The following is a 27,057-nucleotide window of genomic DNA, read 5'->3' on the forward strand; positions in this document are numbered from 1 at the left end:
CATCATACGTAAGTATATTACATACATTATGATTTCAATCATCAGGTGTTGATCATCGGCGGCGGTATCGCCAACTTCACCAACGTGGCGGACACCTTCAGGGGCATCATCACGGCGATGGAGACTTACAAGGACGCGCTGATACAATACAATGTCACCATTTTCGTGAGGAGAGGAGGGCCTAATTACCAGGAGGGGCTCAGGTGAGCGATTAGTTAGTTAGTTAATTTACCAGCTTTTACCGTACATACATACATACATAAAATCACGCCTCTTTCCCGGAGGGGTAGGCAGAGACTACCTCTTTCCACTTGCCACGGTCTCTGCATAGGTACTTCCTTCGCTTCATCCACATTCATAACTCTCTTCATGCAAGCTCGGCGGTTTTGGGTACCTTTGACCTGACCCTTTACCAGGACGTAAATTTAAATTTACGTAATTTTTGACCTTTTGCCGTAATTAGTCTTTTATTGGTGAATAAAGATAGTTTTTTTATTTTTTTTTTGTCTTCAGTTTTTTTTTTTATATATATTTCAATTCAATTAAAAATCTTTATTGCATATAATTTTCATGTTATGCGTCTAAGAAGCAGAATTTTAATTTGAACAACTCCTTTAACACAAAATTAATCATTCATTCGTTCATTCGTTCATCAATAAAAGCAGCTTCGCCCGCGCATTTTGTATTGATTTATTAGCGTCACCTACACCTACCATTAATACACTGAATTTAGCGCCGCCTACAAAAGATAACAGGTTTTTCGCAAACCCCACGCGAACTTAAATATATAAACGCAATTTCTTTTTGCCCTCATGATAGAATTGAGATTCATATAGTGACAGGTTGCTAGCCCCACGCCTACAAAAAGAATCCCAAGTTTGTAAGCCCATCCCTTAGTCGCCTTTTACGACATGCATGCACAAAAATATGGAGCGTTCCATTTCTATTTCCATGGTGCCGTGGTTCCACACGTTATTTCTATTTTCAAAAATCATTTTTAATATCGTTACAGACAAATGCGTGAAGTCGGTCACCGCCTGCGCATACCCCTGTACGTTTTTGGACCGGAGGCCAACATGACCTCGATCGTGGGCCTGGCGTTGGGCCAATCGGAGATCCCCAAGGAACACCAACTGGACTACGCGCCCACTAGACTGCCGAGGCCTGAGGCTGCGGTGAGTGGCCTTGATATACTTTGATACTGGAATAGAATAGATATATTTTCATAATTGGAAACAATTTTACTAGAAAAAGTTATTATATGTAATAGACATAGTATAATGTAATAGACATAGAATAGTAATAGACATGGATACTGTTATTTTACTGGTATAATAATATTGTATGACTCAGTGGATCCAGTGGACATCCCTGAGGAGCACCAACTAGAGCATAAGACTGTAAACTGACTCGGATAAAAGTCATTGTCAAATTAGCGGCGGGACTAATGAACGTCCTTGAGGAACACCAACCAAGTCCAGCGAGGCTTGATATTATGAAAATAAATTTACATAATTATTGTAATACAATTTTGAATTTTGCTTCATTTTTATGTAATACTATAATACACCCGTGATAGATAGATAGAAGCTTTATTCACTATCACAATACATTTGTTTTGAGAGCGTCGGGGGAATCGGTAAGGTGCGGTTAAATACGTGTTGGGCATAAAGGCACCGGTTCGAATCCCACCGCGGCCAAGTACCGATAACTATTTTCGAAGTTGTGTACATTAGGAGGCATTTACAAAGGAGAACATTGTGAGGAAACCTGCACATTAAGGCAACTGGATGAGACCTTGGAAAGAACTCTTTTTTATATTCAGAAGCTTTAATGATTGTGAATAGTTTAGTAACGTTCCTAATAATCAGGTTTCTCATTTCTATCAATCTTTATCTTCAAATATAATACGTAATTTTTTTTTAAATTGTTATATTCAACATAATAGCCGCCTGCCCGCCGTTTTATATCTATACTAATATTATAAAGCTGAAGAGTTTGTTTGTTTGTTTGAACGCGCTAATCTCAGGAACTACTGGGTCAAATTGAAAAATTCCTTTTGCGTCGAATAGACCATTTATCGAGGAAGGCTTTAGGCTAACTAAAATATAACATCTCGCTGCAACTATAAGGAGCAAAGAAATAAAGGAAAATGTGAAAAAAAAACGGGGTAAATTATTCATCCTTGAGGGCTTTAATGATGCCCAAAATAACTATACCACGCGGACGAAGTCGCGGGCACAGCTAATTATTTTATTCAATTGCGATGCCCGACAGGGTTCATATTGTACCTACATATTTATAAGCAGTAAATGTAATTCAACTGATGTACTTTACGACGATATGCAATAAAGATTTTGAATTTGAATTGTTTACAGCCAAAAGTGGAACTGGACATTCCGAAACTGGACAACAAACTATTAGACCTGGTTTGTTCTCAAGCACCCACCAAGATGGATTTGGGCCAGGGGTCACCGGCTAAGCCCCTGTTCACAGACAGGACGAAAGCAATAATATGGGGCATGCAGAACAGAGCTATACAGGTGAGATATCTGTTACAGATTTGATTACAGGTACATATAGATTTACAGTACAGGTGAGATAACTGTCCAGAATGTAATTTTTGCCGTGTGGTACAAAAAAGAATAGGACCACTCCATCTCTTTCCCACGGATGTCAAAAAAGGCGACTAAGGGATAGGCTTATAAACTTGGGATTCCTCTTTTAGGCGATGGGCTAGCAACCTGTCACTATTTGAATCTCAATTCTATCACTAAGCCAAACAGCTGAGCGTGTCCTATCAGTCTTTTCAAGACTAGTGGCTCTGTCTACCCCGCTTGGGATATAGACGTGATCATATGTATGTAAGTAACAATACATATATATATATATATACGGAACAAATTACACAGATCGAGTTGAGAGTTAGTTAGTTAGAGTCAAGAGCTTACCCCGGGCTCCTCACCAGAGTGGTGAGGATGCAACCGGGACTATAGACAGGAGGAAGAGGAAGATAATGATAGATGCCATGACGACGTCCATGGGAAAGAGATGGATGTATGTATTTATTTATTATTATTTATTTATTGTCGACGACATGTTAATTAATATATATTTTCTGTCCGCCATGCCCAGGGCATGTTGGACTTCGACTACATATGCCGCCGCGCGGAGCCTTCCGTGGTGGCCATAGTGTACCCCTTCACCGCCGACCACAAGCAGAAATACTACTTCGGGAACAAGGAGGTCTTCATACCTGGTGAATACTTGGTTTTTACTGTACTTGAATTGAATAGAATTGAGTTGTTTTCAAATTTGGATACTATGTCCGCCGACCACAAGCAGAAATACTACTTCGGGAACAAGGAGGTCTTCATACCTGGTGAATACTTGGTTTTTACTGTACTTGAATTGAATAGAATTGATTTGTTTGCTTTGGATACTAGGTGTCACTTATTGACGTCACGTCGCTTAAATCTTATTGTAACTATTAACGCTTCTAAAGCGCATGTGTAGAAGAAGCGGCGGAACAAACTACACTGCAGTCTAAAACTACATTAAAGTACTTGTCTAGTATGAATATATATTTAAACAAAGAAAGTGTCAAATTAAAGAATAATAATATAACATATATCAGATTAATTTTTCTGAAACATTTTACTGAATAAAAGGCGGTATATGTTTGTTATTGTATATAGGTGGCTCTTTGATCAACCGCCATACTATATATATTTTATACATATAATAACGTCTCTTTCCCTTGCGGGGTAGACAGAGTCAATAGTGTTGAAAAGACTGAAATGCCACGTTCAATTTGTGATGAAATTGAGATTCAAATAGTGACAGGTTGCTAGCCCGCCTCCTACAAAAGCAATTCAAAGTTAGTCTTCTTTCACGAAATCCATGGGAATAATATAAAGTTATTCCATTATCCTCCTTATATTATAAATGCGCAAGTTTGTTAGTATGTTAGGATGTCAGTATGGATGTTTGTTACTCATTCACGCAAAAACTACAGAATAAAATTTGGTATGTAGGTAGCTGAATACCCAAAGTAACATATAGGCTACTTTTTATCCCGGAGTTCCGTGGGATTGACATGGTTTCCATGCGGACGAAGTCGCGGGCGGCCTCTAGTAAAATATAATGTTTCGTTCCACAGTGTTCAGCGATATGGACGTGGCGATGCGTAAACACCAAGAGGCCACCGTTCTGGTGAATTTCGCGTCGCTACGATCAGCTTACGATAGCACCATGCAGGTAATTATATACATACATACATAAAATCACGCCTCTTTCCCGGAGGGGTAGGCAGAGACTACCTCTTTCCACTTGCCACGATCTCTGCATATTTCCTTCGCTTCATCCACATTCATAACTCTCTTCATGCAAGCTCGGCGGTTTCGGGTACTTTTGACCTGACCCTTTACCAGGACGTCCTTAATTTGATCAAGATACGTTATTATATCTATACTAATATTATAAAGCTGAAGAGTTTGTTTGTTTGAACGCGCTAATCTCAGGAACTACTGGTTCGAATTGAAAAATTATTTTTGTGTTTAGTAGACCATTTATCGAGGAAGGCTTTAGGCTTTATAATATTACATCACGCTGCAACTATAAGGAGCAAAGAAATAATGAAAAATGTGAAAAAAAAACACGGGGAAGATTATTCATCCTTGAGGCTTCAATGATGTCCAAAATAACTATTTCACGCGGACGAAGTCGCGAGCACTGCTAGTATTAGACTAGTATAGAATTGATTAATTTTCAAAATTGGATACATGGTATCACTTATTGACGACACATCTGAATTTTCATTCATATAGCTGAGAAGTAAAGCTTCAATCCACTGTTTTAGCTATTAAACATTTGTCACGTGTAGATGGCGCCACATGTACACTCGAATTGAAAACCTCCGCATTCGACATAGGTTTACAATTATGTCTCATTCTTTTTTCAGGCGATGCAGCACCCTCAAATCAACACGATAGTCATCATAGCCGAAGGTATCCCTGAGAACATGACGAGGAAGATCATCAAATTGGCTGACACACGAGGCGTGAGTGACATTCACACAAATATATCTGTATCCCTTGCGGAGTAGACAGAGCCATACATACATACATATAGTCACATCAATATCCCTTGCAGGGTAGACAGAACCAACAAAATTTAATATTAAAACACGAACGAAATGTTATCTAAACGAGGCAACGTTGACAACCATCCATCCATCCAAATAGTGACAGGTTGCTAGCCCATCGCCCAAAAGAAGAATCTCAAGTTTATAAGCCTATCCCTTAGTTAGTAAATGGAGTGGTCCTATTCTTTTTCCTATTGGTGCCAGGAACCACACGGCACATATTATAAGTTTTTATTAACCTTTATTTACCTTACCTTTTTTTTACCTGTATCGATGTTAGTAATCATGTATGTATGTTTGTTTGTAATGTAAATATATAAATACTAGCTGTCCCGGCAAACGTTGTTTTGCCATATTAATAATTTTTAAGTAATTTCTAAATTTGTTAAGGGTGGACAACCCTTAACACATATAGGTATGAAAAATAGATGTTAGCCGAAACTCAGACCTACTGAATATGCATGCAAAATTTGGTTAAAATCGGTAAAGCCGTTTCGGAGGAGTACGGAGACAAACATTGTGACACGAGAATTTTATACATAAGATATATACTAGCTGTCCCGGCAAACGTTGTTTTACCATATAAATCATGTTTACGTAATTTCTAGTCAAAAAAAGAATATGTTAAGGGTGGACAACCGTTATATTTATAAATTTATTTCCACAGGTGAACATAATAGGCCCTGCGACTGTGGGCGGCATCAAGCCGGGTTGCTTCAAGATAGGCAACACGGCCGGCATGATCGATAATATTGTGGACAGCAAGCTGTACCGGCCTGGAAGGTGAGGTGGCGCCCAGCGTGGTGATTGTGGGGAAAATTTTCCCAATTTCTGGGGAGTGTGGTTCCCGCGGCACCAATAAAAAATAGAATATGACCACTCCATTTCGTTCCCATGGATGTCGTAAAAGGCGACTAAGGGATATGCTTACAAACTCTGGATTATTTTTTAAGGCGATGGGCTAGCAACCTGTCACTATTTGAATCTCAATTCTATCATTAAGCCAAATAGCTCAATGTGGCCTATCATTATTTTCAAGACTGTTGGCTCTGTCTACCCCGCAAGGGATATAGACGTGATTTAGATGTTCTGGGGAGACCTTAGATCAGCGGTGGACTAAGGTTTCCCCAGAAATTGGGGAAGTTTACGGTTTTAATATTGTTCAAGTGAAAGCAGCCGCGTGGTTCCCGACACCAATAGAAATAGGACCACTGCATGTTTTTCTAATGGATGTGGTAAAAGGCGACTAAAGGATAAGTTTTTAAACTTGGGATTCTTCTTAGGCTAGCTATCTGTCACTATTTGAATCTCAATTCTATCATTAAGCCGAATAGCTGAACATGGCCTTTCATTTTTTTCTAGATTGTTAGCTCTGCCTACCCGCGAGAGATAAAGACGTGACTATAGGTATCCATTTTGAGAAAGTAATACGTTGACGACAAATATAATTATTTATTTTATAATTTCAACAATGCACACCAAATGATTATACAAAGCGGAAGGAAGAACAAGTGTTGCCACAAACAAAATTATTGTATTAATTTTTTTAATTAAACAGAGCTTTTTAGGTACTTTGTATCCTATTTTTAAATAAATCTTATTTCTACGTGTGTGTACGTCAAGATTGCGGGCATAAGAAAGCTTTATTTTGTTTTACTGTTTATATATGATAATTAATAGCGCTGTAACTAGCTGGAGGGGTAGGCAGAGACTACCTCTTTCCACTTGCCACGATCTCTGCATACTTCCCTCGCTTCATCCACATTCATAACTCTCTTCATGCAAGCTCGGCGGTTTCGGGTACTTTTGACCTGATCCTTTACCAGGACGTCCTTAATTTGATCAAGATACGTTCGTCTAGGTCTTCCCACTCCGACCTTTCCCTCCACACTCTCCATGTATATCTGCTTAGTCAACCTGCTTTCATTCACCCTCTCCACATGACCGAACCATCTTAACATACCCTTTTCTATTCCTGTAACTACATCTTCTTTCACATCACAACATTCCCTTTTCACTCTGTTCCTTATCCGGTCACTCAATTTCCACATCCATCATACTTTTTCAAATTCATATATAAAATTAAATAATGCCACCCAATCCACGGTCAAAGGCATACCCCGGCCTACTCTCCAGAGTGGTGAGGATGCGACCGGGACTAAAGTCAGGGGGAAATGATGAAATTGAATAATTAATATCTGTTTAAGAAAAAGTTTCTGTTAAAGAAAAAAGAATAGGACCACTCCATCTCTTTCCCATGGATGTCGTAAAAGGCGACTAAGGGGTAGGCTTATAAACTTGGGATTCTTCTTTCAGGCGATGGGCTAGCAACCTGTCACCATTTGAATCTCAATTCTATCTTAAAGCCAAACTAGCTGAACGTGGCCTATCAGTCTTTACAAGACCGTTGGCTCTGTCTACCCCGCAAGGGATATAGACGTGATTATATGTATGTATGTATGTGATATCTGTTTCAGCGTTGCGTACGTGTCACGCTCTGGCGGCATGTCCAACGAATTGAACAACATCATATCGAAGAACGCCGACGGGGTATGCGAGGGGGTCGCCATTGGTGGGGACCGGTACCCTGGGACCACTTTTATTGACCATCTGCTGAGGTAAATGAACCCACATTTTGTACTCGTAGTTGCTGCTTGGAACGGTGAATGAATTTTCATAATAGGTTCAGTTTTTTCAAGGTTGTACGCATGGCCTCTGTGGCGCAGCTGTTGTGAGTTTGTCTGTGACACCAGAGGTAAAGGGTTCGAATCCCGGTCAGGGCATCATGTGAAAAGAACTTTTTCTGATTGGTCTGTGATTTGGATGTTTATCTGTATAAGTTTTTTATATAATAAAATATAGTATCGTTGAGTTGGTATCTCGTAACACAAGTCTCGAACTTACTTCGAGGCTAACTCGATCTGTGTTATTTGTGAGTTAAAGATAATAGAGTTGTGTACATTATATTGAGTGCTAATTTTCTCTTATTTTAGAATCTTAGCTCTTACGGTCGATGCGTGTAAACATGTTTTTTTCTAATTTTTAACCGCCTTCAAAAAAAGGTGGTCCTCAGTTTGATTTGTATGTTTGCACGCGTTCCGCTGAACCGCGATGCGATGATTTCATGAAAGTGTTTTTTACACTTAAGAAGATGATTTTTTTTATTTAACATTTTACCGACTTTAAAAAAGGAGGGTGTCGATTTAAGATTTAGCTGGTTTTGACAAGATGTACATATATATAGATAGATAGATAGATAATTCATTTATTTGATTTGCTACACACGATTTACAATTTCATATGAAATACAAATTAATAGGGTGTGGAGTTGCAGCAATACAAAAAGGTCACAACTCAACGAATTTATTGCTATAGAGCAATACGCTGATTTTCAGTTATGACCTAGGTGCTAGTGCAGGTCATTCTGCGTACGTAACAAAAAAATCCTACTACTATTATAAAGGCGAAAGTTTGTATGGATGTATGGATGTTTGTTACTCTTTCACGCAAAAACTACTGAACCGATTACCATGAAATTTGGTATGTAGGTAGCTGAAGACCCAGAATAACACATAGGCTACTTTTTATCCCAGAGTTCCCGCGGGATTGATAGGGTTTCCATGCGGACGAAGTCGCGGGCGGCCTCTAGTAAATATATATATATACCTACCTAATCCCCCCCCACAGATACGAGGCGGACCCCAACGTGAAGATGCTGGTGCTGCTGGGCGAGGTGGGCGGCGTGGAGGAGTACCACGTGTGCCGCGCCATCCGCGACGGCCGCCTGCGCAAGCCCGTGGTGGCCTGGTGCATCGGCACCTGCTCGGGTGAGGGCTGTTCACACTGTGCTTACGTACATACATACATACATGCATACATACATACATGCATACATGCATACATACATACATATATACATGCATACATATATACATACATACATGCATACATACATACATACATGCATACATATATACATACATACATGCATACACACATACATATATACATAAAATCACGCCTCTTTCCCGGAGGGGTAGGCAGAGACTACCTCTTTCCACTTGCCTCGAACTCTGCATACTTCCTTCGCTTCATCCACATTCATAACTAACTCTCTTCATACATACAGACTGCATGAATTTTTAATTTTTAATCGTTTTCATTCCATTGATGATTATTTAAAATTGTATAATTAGTAATTTTTTAAATTATTTAATTTGATAATAACGCAATGTTATTATAAAACAATATTAACATGCCATACTTCTGGCGGAACATGTAAGATCACATATAGAATAGAATAGATTTATTTTCAAAATTGGATACAAGGTATCACTTATTGACGTCACATCACTTAAATCTAATTATAACTACTGCCGCTTCCAAAGCGCATGTTTAGAATTTTCCCGCGGGATTGATTCCACGCGGACGAAGTCGCGGGCGGCCTCTAGTATACAATATACATACATTCATATGGTCACGTCTATATCCCCTGCGGGGTAGACAGACCCATAGTCTTGAAAAGACTGATGGGTCAAGTTCAGGTTTTTGGTTTGATGATATAATTGAGATTCAAATAGTGACAGGTTGCTAGCCGACCGCCTAAAAAAGAATTTCAAGTTTGTAAGCCCATCCATTAGTCGCCTTTTACGACATCCATGGGAAAGAGATGGAGTGGTCCTATTCTTTTTTGTATTGGTGCCGGGAACCATACACATACATACATATGGTCTATGTCCCTTGCGAGGTAGACAGACCCATAGTCTTGAAAAGACTGAATGGCCACGTTCAGCTATTTGGCTTAATGATAGAATTGAAATGATATTTATATGTATATATATATATTTTTTAACTAGCAACCTGTCACTATTTGAATCTCAATTCCATCATAAAGCCAAACAGCTGAACGTGGCTTATCAGTCTTTTCAAGACTGTTTGCTCTGTTAACCCTGCAAGGGATATAGATGTGGTTATATGTATGTATGTATATATATATATATATTTTTTTTTTTTGGAACTTGCAGACATGTTCACCTCGGAGGTGCAGTTCGGCCACGCGGGCTCCCTCGCCGGCTCGGCGCTGGAGAAGGCCGCGGCCAAGAACGCCGGGCTGCAGTCCTACGGCGTCACGGTGCCGGACTCCTTCGACAGTTTGGGAGACGCCGTCAACCAGGTACACACACACACACACACACACACTGCCCTGGTTTAACTAAAATGCCGTTATCTGCCAAATCCTTGTTTTAAGTAAAACGTCAAAAACTGCGGTAAAAATTTAAACTGTAGCCATTCATCAATGAGAACGCCTATTTATGACTTAAAGGTACCAAAAAGTCGTATATACAGATCGAAAGAGATTTTCTTTTCTTATTTTACTGGTAAAAAAAGGTGTAAATCCTGATGTCAGATAACGGCATTTTAGTTATACCACGGCAGCACACACATACACACACACACATACATAAAAGTACAAAACGCTGATTTTCAGTTATCACCGTTTGACGTAGATGCGGGTATTAAAACAAATAGTAAATACATACATACATAAAATCACGCCTCTTTCCCAGAGTTGTAGGCAGAGACTACCTCTTGCCACTTGCCACGATCTCTGCACACTTCCTTCGCTTCATCCACATTCATAACTCTCTTCGTGCAAGCTCGGCGGTTTTGGGTACTTTTGACCTGACCCTTTACCAGGACGTCCATAATACACACAGACATATATATATATATATATATATATATATATATATATATATATATATATATATATATATATATAATATAAATACACTTAATGTTATAAAGCTGAAGAGTTTGTTTGTTTGTTTGAACGTGCTTAATCTCAGGAACTACTGGTTCGAATTAAAAAGATTTTTGCGTTGAATAGACCATTTATCGAGGAAGGCTTTAGGCTATATTATATCACGCTGCAACTACATATAAGGAGCAAAGAAATAATGGAAAATTTCAAAAAAAAAAAACAAGGAAAAATTTTCACCCTTGAGGGCTTCAATGATGCCCAAAATAACTATTCCACGCGGATGAAGTTGCGGGCACAGCTACTACATATATATTTAGTGTCAGTCTGTACCTAAAATATAATAATATGTATGTATGTGTTTTTGATTGCCGTGTGGTTCCCGGCACCAATACAAAAAAGAATAGGACCACTCCATCTCTTTCCCATGGATGTCGTAAAAGGCGACTAAGGGATAGGCTTACAAACTTGACATTCTTTTTTAGGCGATGGGCTAGCAACCTGTCACTATTTGAATCTCTATCGTTAAGCCAAATAAGCTGAACATGGCCATTCAGCCTTTTCAAGACTGTTGGCTCTGTCTAGCCCGCAAGGGATATAGACGTGACCATATGTAGGCAACCTTCTTGCTAGATGCTATAGCAACAGTTGCCATGGTTTGGTTAGAAGCACCCAAAATAAGATAATTCATTTGCAACAAGGTCAAAAGTACCCGAAACCGCCGAGCTTGCATGAAGAGAATGTGGATGAAGCGAAGGAAATATGCAGAGATCGTGGCAAGTGGAAAGAGGTAGTCTCTGCATACCCCTCCGGGAAAGAGGCGTGATGTTATGTATGTATGTATTTGCAACAAGTGCCTTTTTTCTTAGAGCTCTTAAGGTAAGGTTAAGGTTCTCTTTCCTACACATATGTATGTATGTATGTTTTTAATTTGACAGGTGTACAAGCAGCTCGTGAAGGCCGGCAAGATCATCGTCAAGGAGGAGGTGGAACCGCCGAAAGTGCCCATGGACTACGATTGGGCAAGGGTGAGCGTGGCTTTGTTATATAAATATATATGTATATATATATGTAAATAGTATGACAAATATAAATATAAAATCCTACTAATATTATGAATGCGAAAGTGTGTGAGTATGTCAGGATGTCTGTATGGATGTTTGTTACTCTTTCACGCAAAAACTACTGTACCGATTACGATGAAAATTGGTATGTAGGTAGTAGTAACATATAGGCTACTTTTTATCTCGGATTTCCCGCGGGATTGAAAGGGTTTCCATGCGGACGAAGTCGCGGGCGGCCTCTAGTATATTAATATATACGGGATAAATTACACAGGTTGAGTTAGCCTCGAAGTGAGTCCGAGACTTGTGTTACGAGATACTAACTCAACGATAGTATATTTTATAATAAATACTTACCTATATATATAAACATTCAAGACTCACGCCAATCAGAGAAAGTTCGTTTCTCATCATGCCCTGGCCGGGCTTCGAACCCGGCACCTCCCGTTATCACACACAAGCGTACTACCACTGCGCCACAGATGCCGTCTTTTCAGATAATTTTTTATTATGAAATGGAAATATGATAGTTATTTTTTAAAATTATTAATGTATAGAAACTGGGCATTATCCGTTTGGCATAAAGTTTGTGAGTATGTCAGGATGTCAGTATGGATGTTTGTTACTCTTTCACGCAAAAACTACAAAACCGATTACGATGAAATTTGATATGTTAGGTTAGGCTGAAGACCCAGAATTACATAATATAAGCTACTTTAATATTTTTTAACATTATTAATGTATAGAAACTGGGCATTATCCGTTTGGCATAAAGTTTGTGAGTATGTCAGGATGTCAGTGTGGATGTTTGTTACTCATTCAAAAACCTATTAAGATGAAATTTGGTATAAACATAGGTAGCTGAAGACCCAGAATTTTATATTTATTTTTATTTTATTTATTAGGCAACGCAACAGACACTTAACTAATAAGATACAAGGTTTCTTAATAACTAAAATTGTTCCAACTTAGCATTCTAAACGCGTATGCGCAGTTGCTTAAGCTTAATAACTAATATAAAACTTGTTATTGAGCATATATATAGGCTACTTTAATTATTTTTTTTAATTATTAATCTATAGAAACTGGGTATTATCCGAAAACCGGCCGCCTTCATCAGCACTATATGCGACGAGCGCGGTCAGGAGTTGAGCTACTGCGGGGTGCCCATCAGCCAGGTGCTGGAGAGGCAGCTCGGCGTCGGCGGCACCATCAGCTTGCTGTGGTGAGTGGTGGATACGTCACTTGCGGGGTAGACAGAGCCAGCAGTCTCGTAGAGGCTGGAGAGTCACGTTCAGCTGTGTTAATAGTGGAATTGAGATTCAAATAGTGACAGGTTGCTGGCACGTCGCTTGAAGGAAGAATCTCAAGTTTATAAGCATATCCCTTAGTCGCCTTTTACGATATCCATGGGAAAGAGATGTAGTGGTCCCCTTATTATTTTTTGTATCGGTGCCGGGAACCACACGGCACTATTTCTATAAATTTTTTGATCATATCTCATTTCGTTTACCTGCCTTATGTTTTACACAAAGCCAGGAGTAGATTAAGTAATCTATACTAATATTATAAAGCTGAAGAGTTTGTTTGTTTGTTGGAACGCGCTAATCTCAGGTTCGAATTGAAAAATTCTTTTTGCGTTGAATAGACATTTATCGAGGAGGGCTTTAGGCTATATAACATCACGCTGCAACTATAAGGAGCGAAGTAATAATGGAAAATGTAGAAAAAAAAACGGTGGAAATTATTCATCCTTGAGGGCTTCAATGATGCCCAAAATAACTATTCCACGCGAACGAAGCGTCGCGGGCACAGCTAGTATATATAAAATATAGTATATGTAAATATATACGGAAAAAATTACTCAGATTGAGTTAGCCTCGAAGTGAGTTCGAGACTTGTTAGGCCACGTTCAGCTATTTGGCTTTAAGATAGAATTGAGATTTAAATTGACAGGTTGCTAGTACACCCCCTAAAAAAGAATCCCAAGTATGTAAGCCTATCCTTTATATAATATACTAGCTGTGCCCGCGACTTCGTCTGCGTGGAATAGTTATTTATGCGCATCATTGAAGCCTTCAAGGCGAATAATTTTCGCCTATTATTTCCCACATTTTCCATTATTACTTCGCTCTATATATAGCCTTAAGCCTTCCTCGATCAATGGTCTATTCAACGCAAAAAGAATTTTTCAATTCGAACCAGAAGTTCCTGAGATTAGCGCGGTCAAACAAACAAACAAACTCTTCAGCTTTATAATATTATTAGTATTGATTATTCCGCTTTATAATATAAGTATAGATTAGTATAGATAATATATGTTGTTTTTTCAAATACAGGTTCCAACGGGAGCTGCCTGAATGGGCGTGCAAGTTCATCGAGCTGGTGCTTATCGTAACGGCCGACCACGGGCCCGCCGTCTCCGGGGCGCACAACACCATGGTCACCGCTAGAGCTGGGAAAGATTTGATCTCGTCTGTTGTGGCTGGATTGTTGACTATTGTGAGTCGATTTATATACATACATACATATATACATACATACATATATATATATATATATATATATATATATATATATATATATATATATATATATATATATACATACGTACATACATATTTATAGTCAACCGCTAGAGCTGAGAAAGATTTGATCTCCTCCATCGTGGCTGGATTGTTGACTATTGTGAGTCGATTTATATATGTTCATACATATTTATAGTTAAGTCTATATCCCGTTAGACAGGGACAACAGTATTGTAAAGACTGAATACATACATACATACATATATATGGTCACGTCTATTTATTTTTTTATTTCAAGCATCTGGACTCATACAAATTTTGTTAGTATACATATTACAGTAGTTTAAAATCTAGGGTTAGTAATTACAATATATCCCGTTGCTGGGTAGAGAGGGACAATGGTATTATAAAGACTGAATACATACATACATACATATGGTCACGTTCTATATCCCGTGCGGGGTGGACAGAGCGAACGGTCTTGTAAATACTGATAGGCCACGTTCAGCTGTTTGGCTTGATGATGGAATTTGAGATTCAAATACACGCTGCAACTATTAGGAGCGAAGAAATAATGGAGAATGTGAAAAAAAAACGGGTTTATTTATTCATCCTTGAGGGCTTCAATGATGTCCAAAATAACTATTCCACGCGGACGAAGTCGCGGGCACAGCTAGTTTTGTAAATAAATATATTCTATTCTAACATTGAGTTTGTCCAGGGCGACCGGTTCGGCGGAGCCCTGGACCGGGCGGCGGCGGACTTCTGCGCCGCCTACGACAAGGGGCAGCACCCCCAGGAGTTCGTCAACGAGAAGAGGGCCAAGGGGGAGCTTATCATGGGCATTGGGCACAGGTGAGACCGCTACTGGACTGCGTTGAGATTATAGCATGTATCTTTAGTTAAATATTATTTATGCACACGCCTTACCGCTCAAAAATTCATATCTCCTCTCATGGGTCTACTGACAGAGATTTCTTTTGAAATAAGTAGCACCTTTGTACTATAATAACTGTATTGAATGCTCCTGTTTATAATTTCGTGTACATAAATAAATAAATAATAAATAGGAAGTATAGTTATTAAAGTTATTTATTCCTACAGAAGGTAAAATGAGAGGAGAGGAGAAAATAATCAGTTTTAAATGTTTATATTATGCAACGTAAAAATTAAGAACCTTTGACAATCAAAAATTATTTTTGACATTATCTCTAACAAATAACATCTTGGCAACCGTTGCTATGGCGTCTACCAAATAGGTTGCCTACAAGATCACTTCGTGGATGGATGTTTTGGGCGGTGGTAAGGTTAGGCAAATAAATTAATAATCTATACCTACTTATATTATAAAGCTGAAGAGTTTAAATAAATAAATATAATATACGGGACAAATTACACAGATTAAGTTACGAGATACTAAGTAAGGTTTTAGGCTATGTATAGCCTAAAACCTTCAGGCTATTATATGCTATATATAGCCTTCTATAGAAGGCGTACGTGACCTTTAAACTAGCCTCACTCTTAGCGTCCAAATCGGCTATATATCTTATATATAAAACTCTAGTGTCACAATGTTCGTTCCCGTACTTCACCGAAACGGCTTGACCGATTCTCATGAAATTTTGTGGGCATATTGAGTAGGTCTGAGAATCTATTTTTCACACCCCTTAGCGATAAGGGTTGTCCACCATTAACATTTTTTTGTTTAACTAGAAATTACTTAAAAAATATTTATGTCCAAACAAAGTTTGCCGGGACACCTAGTATAGGTGATACTAGGATAGTATGTAGTATAGAATAAGTAAGTACCTATAGATAATAGATATACTAGTATAGGATATACTAGGTGTCCCAACAAACTTTGTTTTAAACGAAGCGGTCGCATTTAAAATTACTAATATTATAAATGCGACCGCTTCGACCTTCGAGCATTGATGATTATCTTCATTCTTTCATATCTTCATCATTCTTTCATATCTTCTTATTTATTTATTTATTTATTTATGTACACAAAATTATATACAGGAGCATTTATTACAATAATTCTAGTACAAAGGTGCTACTTATTTCAAAAGAAATCTCTTCCAGTAGACCCATGAGAGGAAAAATGAATTTTAGAGCGGTATTTTATTCTTCATTCTTTCTTAACGTATCAGGGTGAAATCCATAAACAACCCCGACTCTCGAGTCCGCGAGCTCAAAGCGTACGTGACCTCCCGCTGGCCCGCCTGGCCGGTGACCCGCTACGCGCTGGACGTGGAGGCCATCACCACCCGCAAGAAGCCCAACCTGATCCTCAACGTGGACGGCATCGTGGCGGCCGCCATGGTGGACATGTTCAGGCACTGTCAGCTGTTCACGCCGTGAGTGGATTTCGTGTCATTCATTCATTTAAAATGTGTTGATCAGTTTATTTTGTACCTGCTACGCATAAAGTGAAGCACTTGTAAACTAGATATTGATGACATAAGAATATGAATAGGTATATAGGTATAATGACAAATGACGTTTATATAAGTCGGTCTGTATGAATTGTACGTATAAACATACATATATATAGTCACGTCTTTAACCATTGCGGGGTAGGCAGAGCCGGCAGTCTTGAAAGACTGAAAGGGCCGTGTTCAGATGTGTAGCTCAATGATGAAATCGAGACTCAAATAGTGACAGGTTGCTAGCCCATCGCCTGACTAAAGAATTCCAAGTTTTGTGAGCCTATCCCTTAGTAGCCTTTTACGACATCCATGGCAAAGAGATGGAGTGGTCCTATCCTTTTTTTTTATATTGGTGCCGGGAACCACGCGATCAATATATTTAGAGAAGATTAGAACACAAAATGAATAAAATCCTTAAAAAACGAAATCTTATCGTACATATTACGTCAACTTAAAAACGTGAGAGAGGTAATATAAATATAGAGGAACTATTAATTGTAGTCTCTGCCTACCCCACCGGGAAAGAGGCGTGATTTTATGTATGCATATATGTATGTAATATAAATTACAATTTATTCCTACTTCACACAGCGAGGAGGGCAATAACTACATAAAGATGGGCTCTATCAACGCGCTGTTTGTGCTTGGCCGGACCATAGGCCTCGTGGGCCACTATTTGGACCAGAAGAGGATGAAGCAGCCGCTGTACAGGCATCCGTGGGACGACATCACCTACATGTCGCCGTTAAACTAAGTTAGAACCGGTTTGAACCGGTTCGCGGCGGTTTGGGGCCGGTTACAAGCGGTTATGGGAGCTGGGTTCTACTTTGTGAAATTCATAAAAAGGTTAATTGCTCACGCTTACGCTTATACAATCATGATTAATTTGCATTCACTGTGTTTATTAAATAATTTAGAAAGTAATAGTATATAATTTAAAAAAATCATTTAGCATAATAATGAGTTGACCTAAAGAGCGTTTACGCATAATTCTCTCCCAACATTCATTTATATTATAAACCTTCAATAAATAACGTTAATTTTAACTAATGCTTATAAATTTTATAAGCATTAGTTAAAATTATCGTTATTCCAAACTATCGAATTTTATTTTACATGTGCCTATATCTCTTTACGAATCTAGTAAATACCAGTTTCTATAACACTGTAACTGGTTCAAACCAGTTTCATCCGGTAATTTTAATTCGTACAACAATGTATGCATCGGCTTGTGCACGTTTGAGTGGATTATTTGATAATTTTACACGCAAATAATAGCATTATTTTGTACGAATTTAAGTTTCAGGGTGATATTTTATTTTTTTAAGTTTAGCAATAATATTAGCGGGTTAAATGTTAGCGGGTCGGAAGTGATTGTTCTTAAGTTTATAAATGTATGTATGTATGTATATAATATACAGCGTTACTTTTGATCATCTGTTAACCTCGCACGGGTGGATAGCTGACATCTTTAGCAACAATTTTTGTTCTACGACTTTTGATGAAAGTCAATAAATTAATTAATATATATATTTTTTTCATACACCTTTATACCGCCGACAACCTTGTTCGAATATGACTTTGTTTATTCTTTTTTTTAATACGATGCCCCAAGAGTTATAAACAACTGTATAATTGTATAAATATTTATTTTTATATGAAATAAATATAAATTTGAATGAATTATGAAATGTCGTTGAACAAACATTGTCGCTTATGATGTCAGCTATCTATATGTGCAAGGTTTATAGTAAATTTGAAAGTAACCCTGTATAATGAGAGATAATTTCAATTTTGATAACTATTGCTGGGACGCTGATTCTGTTCTGAAGGTTTATTCACGAACGCTGACAAAGTATATATCGTATCTTATTCCTCCTGGCTATTTATTATATTAGGCCTGGGTTGCATCCTTATCACTCTTGAGGAAGACCCTGGGTTACACGTTTGACCATGGATTCTGGATTGGGTGCATCTGGTCTCAACCCTTGCAGGGGAATATAACCCGTGTTAGATCGATCGTGGTAACACATCCAGCTGTCTTAATGTGCAGTTTACTTCACGATGTTTTCCCTTGCCGTAAGAGCATTGGTTAGTATTAAAACTAATGTACATGAATTCGAAAATAATCATTGGTACAGGTCGAGGTGAGATTTAAAAACCCGATGACTTCCACCTCTTTCTATCTTTCAACTTAACTGTTTTGTTAGTAAGAGAGGGAAGATACGATATAGACATTATCACTCGCGAATAAACCCAAACATGATGATAAGATTTGGTATATATATATATAAAAATAAATGTTCAATAGGGTGTATGTTGCAAGTGGGCTTACGGCCTTTCTCATTCCATTTCACTATTACTTAAAAATGTTATTGTAACGCAAACGTGTGTGGATATCGCTTGACTTCGACTTGGCAATAAAAGAAAATCATTATATCACTCCTATTTTCCACTTGCCACGATGCGGACCTACTACTTTATTGCTATTGAACAATTTAACAGTCTGAAATTTCAGTCTTGCGATGTCAATGCGTTTGCGCAATGTAGTTATTTATGATTGTATTGTTGAAAACGTGTTCAAATAAATAATTGTGAAGGAATTATGAACGTGGAACGTGGATACATCTTGTTAAAAATTAGTGTTTTAGACGGTTTTGTTGAATACAGTCTAAAACTATTATACTATACATCTTATAATAATCTCTAGTTATGTAACATACGTAAGAACCATTTTTATGTTTTAATCTATGTGAAATAGGCATTAGTAAAAATTAAGAAATAAAATAAAATGTGAAATTATATTTATGCCAAACAACAATTATGAGAAACGTTCGACCGTTTCAAAATTAATAAAAGTCGTAAAAATTTATTTGAACGCGTTCATTTTACCTTATAAGTACAACATAGATCTGCCTTAGCTAAATATATGTATACATTAAATATATATCATCTGTTATATGTCCGTGAACTTGTATTTTTTATTAATATTTTATGGTGAGCGTGTATCTTTATGAAATATGTAATTGATATTTTTGTGACAACGAAAACAAAAATAGCTGAGATCAAATATATCTAAGATTTATAATAAAATCGAGTAATTTTAAAAACACAAAATGATTTTATAACTTTATGATTTCTTAGTGTTGTATAAAATCTTATAATTACAAACATCAAAATTAGGAAAAGTGCGCAGCTTAGAGAAATTGCTTTTTGCATAATTATATCCTAAATATATTTTTAGACAAAAACTGTATGATGGGTAGGTAAGTACTCAAAAATGTGCGCTATTAAAATTTTATAAGAAAAATATTTAAAAAAATAAGAATAAAAATTATAATGCACCAATTAGATAGTCCAAGATTAAACTTGTAATATGGTCTGTCCATTAAAATATAGAGAAAATAATAAATACTGATTTAGGGTTCCGATTGGGTTCCGTACATTTTTTTCGCATAAATAACAGAACGTATAAGGATTTTTAGCATAATTATCGTAACGCATAAAATGTTATGCGATAAGAGGATTATGCCAAAAAATATTTAGGGACTCAATATGGACCCATAAAATTATGAGGAACGCAGGGTTTAATATGTTTTTGTTGTTAATCTTCTCAGAATGACTACTGGCACATAAGATTTTTTACTCGTTCGATATTACCCAGATGAATTTATTCGACACAAGCGGAAACCTTTGTTCACCTTGGAATTAATTCATATTCAAAGCTTATTTAATCTTTCAGTTCACAAATTTTTTATAAAATTATTAAAAAATTTTTTACATATAATTATTTTTACTTCTCATCATTTATTCATCAGGTCATTCTTCTTCCCAGGTGGACAAAGTTGAAAAACCAAAATTATTGTTCCCTTAACGAATTTGGACTATTAGACGCACTAAATGTCGAAATTAGGGCCTAACTTTCACTGTTATTAGTAGTCACAAAGTTGTCATAGATATAAGTAGAAATATTAAATATATATATAATTATCTGACGGTAGATATTTACGTATGTTGAACAAAGCTAAGTGAACAACAACTAATAAAAATAGGTATGTGTAGCCTTGTGTATAATCGACCTCGTATAATAATTTAGGTCAGGCACAGGACCCCGGGCTCTGAAACATCATTAAGAATGCAAAACACACTTTCGAATGTGTACGACAAACTCATTCCATGAACAATATTTTATTTTCCTTCATATAAGTTTCTTTTATACATTCTATATATGTTTTGAATTAATTGAAAATATTTTTGTCAATATCTGTCGTCGATCATATTTGCAGAAATAAAACAACTACAGTATAGTATGTGTGCGTTAAAACTTGTGTTAATAATGTAAAATGACAGATTTTGTATTCAAGAAGTTCCCGGTATTCGTAAGTTTCCAGGATTATATTTCCATTTTTAGTTAAATATTATTAGAATACATTAAATTTTGATAAAGTAGAGATATCACATATAACTATAGTCTTATAAATTAAAAACTGCAGTGAAAATCTAAATTTAGGTTAATTTCTATATATTAGGTTCACACAAACATTATGTTTTTACTGTAAATTGAATACAAGTAGATGTAAGTACTACTTATATATTGACGACAAACCGTTGTTCTTACATCACGCATAATTCAGAAATGTATGGAATATATCTATTTTGTCAAAATTATATCAAAATATACATGTATCATTTGAAAATTAAAGTATGTCATTTGAAAACTTACGCATACAGGGGCATGTTAAACTTTTGTACAAGATAATTCTTCTTTTTTTTAATTTTGACGGATCTAAAGAGTACGTTTCGCATAATCAGCGCGGGACAAATGTTATTGTATAATTTAAAATTTTCTACGTTATTATTTCTCTAATGTCCTAATTTATTGGTATATTTGTGAAAATGGTTGGTATCTGTAAATATTTGAAATTTGTCAACTTATTTAAATATATTTTTTAATTACAGCATTGCTTTGTTTTATTTATTCTTGAGACTGAACTAGAAGCGTTCAGTTCGCCAAAATTATTTACCTTCATAAAAAAAGTATAAAGATATTAATTTATAGAAGTTCGAGACTTGCAATAAGTTATACTTACGATTGATTGATTGTACGGTCGCGTTCATAATTGCAGTCATAGTTCGCAAAACTTTATAGCTTGCAGTCACCGCTGTCACTCACACATTCACACAAATAACACAATAAACAACAAGCGGTTAAGCGTTGGGTAACGCGCCATCAAGAAGAGGGTAGTGTAAAAAGTCGACCGCTCAGCGACCGTCGTCCGCTAATCAACACAGCGACACGCCACACAGCGAAGATCCATGGTGGAACAGTACGAAAATAATGGCTTCATACCGACCAGAACATTTGCGGAACAGTTCGACACATCAGTGGTTACTGTTCGTCGAGTTTGCACCGTGAGGGACTATTCCACAGACAGCCAGCAAGAAAGCCGTATTTATCCGAAATAAATAAGCAAAAACATTTAGAATTTGCTCGGCAGTATTTGGATTTTGACTGGAACACGGCGATATTTACGGACAAAAAGTTCGTTTACGTCATCGCAACACGGTAGGCTTCATTTATGGCGAAGAAATGCAACTCGGTATGAAGAAAAAAATATTGTGCCAAATATGGAGTCTGGACGCATATCTGTAAATATGTGGGGCTGAATGAGTGCTGCTGGACCTGGGGAACAGGTGTAGATAGCAGGATGCGCTACAGCTGCTCATTATGTGCAAGTGCTGCAAGAAACCATGTTACCAACTGTGCGGTGTATTTATCCGATTGATGATATGCAATATCATTTGTGCAAGAAAACTACCCTGTGTATCGAGTCCATATAGTGCGTGAAAGGTTCTGCCAGTTTATATTAAAACTACTACTTAGATAGTATTTTAAGGACAGCTTCAATATCTTTTCTTTATGAAAACGAATAATTAAGCTGTAACCTTAATAACAGGAGATAGGTAAATTAGTGTAATATGCTGTATGTATACCTTTATATAATCATCAATATGTAAACAAAACTATAGGTAAACTGTTTCAATAAAATTTACTAATTTTAATTATTGAGTGTTTTATTTTGCTCCCTCTTGTTTAATATTTCTTACTGATTTCCGTGTTTGAAGACACGGGTATCGTAATTCTTAGATATCAGTCAGTTAGTTAGTCAGTCAGTTACTTAGTTCAAATGGCACCTTGAAACATTAAAAATTGTCAGTAACAATATATATTTTTTTTAATAGACAGAAATTCCTTGAATAACTTCGGAATCCGCTAGTAACTAGAACAAGCGAGTGTGAGCAAGCGAGATTATCTAGTATATCTTAGATCTCACTTGCACAAACGAAGTAATAAAATTGCTACCCAATAACTTTCTAAGGAACCACTACCTATGTTAGGGTCGTGTGCAGACAAACTTTCAACTTTATTGAAATGACATAAGTCTGGCAGTCGCAGGCTTCCCTCTATAGGCAAATCTTATGCAAATAATGAGAGACGACGATATCTCGATCGACAATTATCGGGCCCAGGGGGCTTAGACAAAGTAACATTTTGAAAACGATGACGAAGTTCGGCAATATAAAAATGTATGGGATGACATAAGCCTTCGCTAAATCACGTGATCGATCGAGATCGATAACAAAATTGGTAGACAATGTTTACATTCATGTCGAAAACGAAGCGAAATCGTCAATTAGCGAATTGTTTATTCGCCTATTTCAATACAAATGCGTAGCCAAGCGGCACTTTTGACGTTCGCTTTCTCTTCAGGAGCGATCGTTCGATTCGACATGTGTTCGCCATAATAACGAAAGCTTGGGGGCTGTCGATATCGCTACAAAATGGCCGAAAATTACAGTCAGCTGTGATTTGTGTACAAGGGCTACGTTACGTTAATACAGTTTTATTTATATAAAAATGCATTCTTTACGTTTATTGTGGGCTGCACATAATGAGAATACCTGGGTGAGGCGTCAAAGGCGATTTTCATCAAGAAGACATATGGAAACGATTGAAGATATGCCGGAATTGTTGTTTATACAACATAAATAGTAATATCCATGCTAAATTTTAAGTAAATCTATGCAGTACGTTATGATTTAACCCGGACTTATATACAGACAATAATTCTAAAATTATATTTTTGGGTTTGATATCGAATGCAGATCACGCCATAAGTACCTATTCTTTAAAAAAATATTCAGTGTACTATCTTAACTTTTCTATTGTTTTTTATTATGTGTATAAATAGATACTCAAAAAACTAAAGTAGCTATTACACCCCATTTGTTTAGATATATACTTTAAAATTAGGATATTTGTAAATAAGTTTTATAAAAAATTGTTAAATTGACGTATTTGTAGAAAAGGCTGCGGTGAAGTTTGTTGCGCCGCTTCTTCTTCACCTGCGCTTTGGAAGTCGGCGGTAGACTTAGTTATAAGTACATTTTTGACGTCAATAAGAGATGTATTGCATCCAATATCCAATATTGAGAATAAAGATTTCATTTTCATTTCATTCATTTTCATTTTCATTCAATACTAAAACATATACAAAACTGCCTTATTTATGAGAATTTCAGAGCTAGATTTTATTAATTCACTATCAAAACGACATACCAACAGCATAGTCCACATATACTGGATCATCTTCTTGAGCAACAACTGCAGATGATTGAGAGGGTGCAGGTACAGAAGATTGAGGTCTCTGAAAAAGTTATTAAGTATGTTGATATTTATTGATATTTATTGAATATGTATATACTTAATTAAATAGTATACTGTTTTATCTAATTATATATGTGTAATGGCTAAAATTTTTAATTTCTAATATTCAAGTACAATATTTATTCAACAAGATTTACCTAGTTAGTATTGATTTTTAGCTAATAATTTTGTTACATGAGTTACTGGAAAATAAGGTTAATACATACACTAAATCCAAGCTCTTGTATAGTCTTGTCCTTCCACTGCTGTTGGGCCGATTATAGCCAGAACCCTTTTCTCCAAATGCGACAAGGATTTCTGGCTAGCCGGTCCACCTCCAGTCCCTCTGGCATGTTGCCGCAAGGTCAGACCTTTTTTCTTTGTCTTGGATTTTAAATCGACCCATACCTTTTTGGAATTATCAGTCATAAGTATGCATACAACCACATAAGTTGAAAATTGGTAACTCCACTGGACCGAAAAATTCCTAACATCCGTGTTACATCTTCTTGCACATATGTGATAATAATATATGATATTCTAGGTGCTTGATTTGCACATCAAAGCAGATTGTAACTTGTGACTTTATCTATACCAGATCCACATCCAAATTGCTTGGCATGTAATATGTAGAAAAGATTATTAAATGTAACTAAATATCTGAGTAATTTCCATAGAAAGAACTTATAATCACAAGGACTCTTCAAATACGGCTATTGGAATAGAATTGCTAGTCATTACTTACTTTTTTACCACTTGTCTGTTGTTTTGTTGACACCACCACCAACGGAATTTAATATATTAGTAAGATCAGACCATAATTGGTCTGACCGTACTCGACCTTGTGCCCCTGCAACAGGCCTAGCCAGGTCCCCATGACTGTAACATAAGCAACGGTTCAATACACAAATGCTTCATTGATATTATCGCGTCATTGTTTACATTAGCGATTGAAGTGGTACCAAAGTTTTGTACGATTGAATCTAAAAGAAATGGAAAATAACTTGGATTTACCTACCTTTCCATATACTCCAGTAGAGTTGAGAGTTGTTCGGGACTTGCCCTTACCCTAGAATCCATTCTTTAACACTAAAAATAACTATATTTATTTTGAACAGTTACAATCACAATGATTCTATTTAATTTTGAAGAAATCTACGTAAAAACTATGTAAAAACACTCTTAATAATTTAACACTATCAAAGTTTTGCTATAAGATTATTAAAAAGCGTCAAGAATTAATAATATCAATTAAAAACGACTCACCATACTCACAGTAAACACTCACTTAAACTTTAGAATAATCCCGCTTTGTTTGTTCCAATTTGAAACTGACAGCTAAATTTTCGGTACCATAGCCAATATTCGTTTGTTTATCGAACGATCCGTTCGACACAACGATCGCGACAATTGCGTTACATTGGCTAGGAAATGTTTATCGTTATCTCTAAGACGAAAAAGAACTTCGACATCGTTTCGTTAAGAAGCGATACTACATTGTCTAAATAAATAAAAAAAAAAAATAAATAAAAATAAAAATATCTTTATTCACTCCACAACAAAATTGACGTGGATACTAATAGAAATCAAAATCTTAATACTAGTTAAGTTTAAGTAACATTGAAGGAGATAAGTTCTAGGGTTTTAAGATAATACGAGTAATAATACCATATAAAATGATCAATTTAGATGTGGAGATCTGGTGCCAACACTAGGCGTCAAAAACACCTGTATAGCAGGTCACCAGGTCCCCCCCCCCCCACGGAATATGGCACATAGGTATTAAATCTACGAAATGGTACAATAATTACAAACAAGTTTTGCGTGATAACCCCTGCATTCAGCCCTAAGACGTTAGGTCTTGGCATCAGTAAGATCGGTGTTACTACTGAATGCAGAAGCCAGACATTATACACAAGGCTACGCTATGTACATACTTATAACTATATTTGAATAATAAAAATTCTTTAACACTTAGATTCCAAGAGAAATCGTCGAAAGTAAGGAGTAGTCAAACTAAAGGATGAAGCATATTCTCTGTTTCTTCATAAGAACAATGTAGAAGCCAGTTCGTAACAATTTTTTTGCATGAAAATTTGGTCAATGCGACAATAGAAAGTTTTGCATTGAGGTTTTTGTATAGAAAATGCCCTATAAAGCCAAAGAATCGATTGGAAAACATAGTATTATATTTTGGAAAAGAGAGTTTAAGTCTGTTGTTACGGCCCAAAATATCAGGATGATAAGTTAATGTTGAGTGAAACTTCAAAACAGTGTCTAAAATAAATAGTTGTCTCACGGTAAGTACCTGCCATTCATTATATAGGTCAGATGTTGGGTATCGAAAAGGTTTAAATGCACTTACTTTGAGGACTGCTCTTTGAGCTCTTTCGAGTGTTATAAGATTAGTGACAG

At 36.6% G+C, this 27,057-nt stretch overlaps 1 protein-coding gene and 1 long non-coding RNA gene across 3 annotated transcripts in view; one reads left to right on the forward strand and one right to left on the reverse strand.

Moving 5' to 3' along the window:
* Nucleotides 1–21,895, forward strand: part of LOC106137522 (ATP-citrate synthase) — a 46,677-nt gene extending 24,782 nt beyond the window's left edge. For both annotated transcript variants that reach the window (XM_060953082.1, XM_013338365.2), the window contains exons 10-25: nucleotides 46–203; nucleotides 1,013–1,175; nucleotides 2,379–2,543; nucleotides 3,136–3,259; nucleotides 4,163–4,260; nucleotides 4,964–5,062; nucleotides 5,814–5,929; nucleotides 7,624–7,764; nucleotides 8,834–8,973; nucleotides 10,171–10,319; nucleotides 11,846–11,935; nucleotides 13,054–13,196; nucleotides 14,311–14,473; nucleotides 15,221–15,354; nucleotides 16,656–16,862; nucleotides 17,526–21,895. In XM_060953082.1, the coding sequence (XP_060809065.1) occupies nucleotides 46–203; nucleotides 1,013–1,175; nucleotides 2,379–2,543; nucleotides 3,136–3,259; nucleotides 4,163–4,260; nucleotides 4,964–5,062; nucleotides 5,814–5,929; nucleotides 7,624–7,764; nucleotides 8,834–8,973; nucleotides 10,171–10,319; nucleotides 11,846–11,935; nucleotides 13,054–13,196; nucleotides 14,311–14,473; nucleotides 15,221–15,354; nucleotides 16,656–16,862; nucleotides 17,526–17,688 (2,253 nt within the window). In that variant the 3' untranslated portion in view covers nucleotides 17,689–21,895. The remainder of the gene's footprint in view (nucleotides 1–45; nucleotides 204–1,012; nucleotides 1,176–2,378; nucleotides 2,544–3,135; nucleotides 3,260–4,162; nucleotides 4,261–4,963; nucleotides 5,063–5,813; nucleotides 5,930–7,623; nucleotides 7,765–8,833; nucleotides 8,974–10,170; nucleotides 10,320–11,845; nucleotides 11,936–13,053; nucleotides 13,197–14,310; nucleotides 14,474–15,220; nucleotides 15,355–16,655; nucleotides 16,863–17,525) is intronic.
* A 3,500-nt stretch (nucleotides 21,896–25,395) lies between these two features.
* LOC132903905 (uncharacterized) lies at nucleotides 25,396–26,131 on the reverse strand. The gene is made up of 3 exons (XR_009657513.1): nucleotides 25,931–26,131; nucleotides 25,661–25,731; nucleotides 25,396–25,521 (listed from the first exon to the last, which is right to left on the reverse strand). It is a non-coding gene; the product is annotated as an uncharacterized LOC132903905 (long non-coding RNA).
* Between the last annotated feature and the right edge of the window lie 926 nt (nucleotides 26,132–27,057).

The sequence above is a fragment of the Amyelois transitella genome, chromosome 31 (genome assembly GCF_032362555.1).
Source record: "Amyelois transitella isolate CPQ chromosome 31, ilAmyTran1.1, whole genome shotgun sequence".
Classification (NCBI taxonomy): domain Eukaryota; kingdom Metazoa; phylum Arthropoda; class Insecta; order Lepidoptera; family Pyralidae; genus Amyelois; species Amyelois transitella.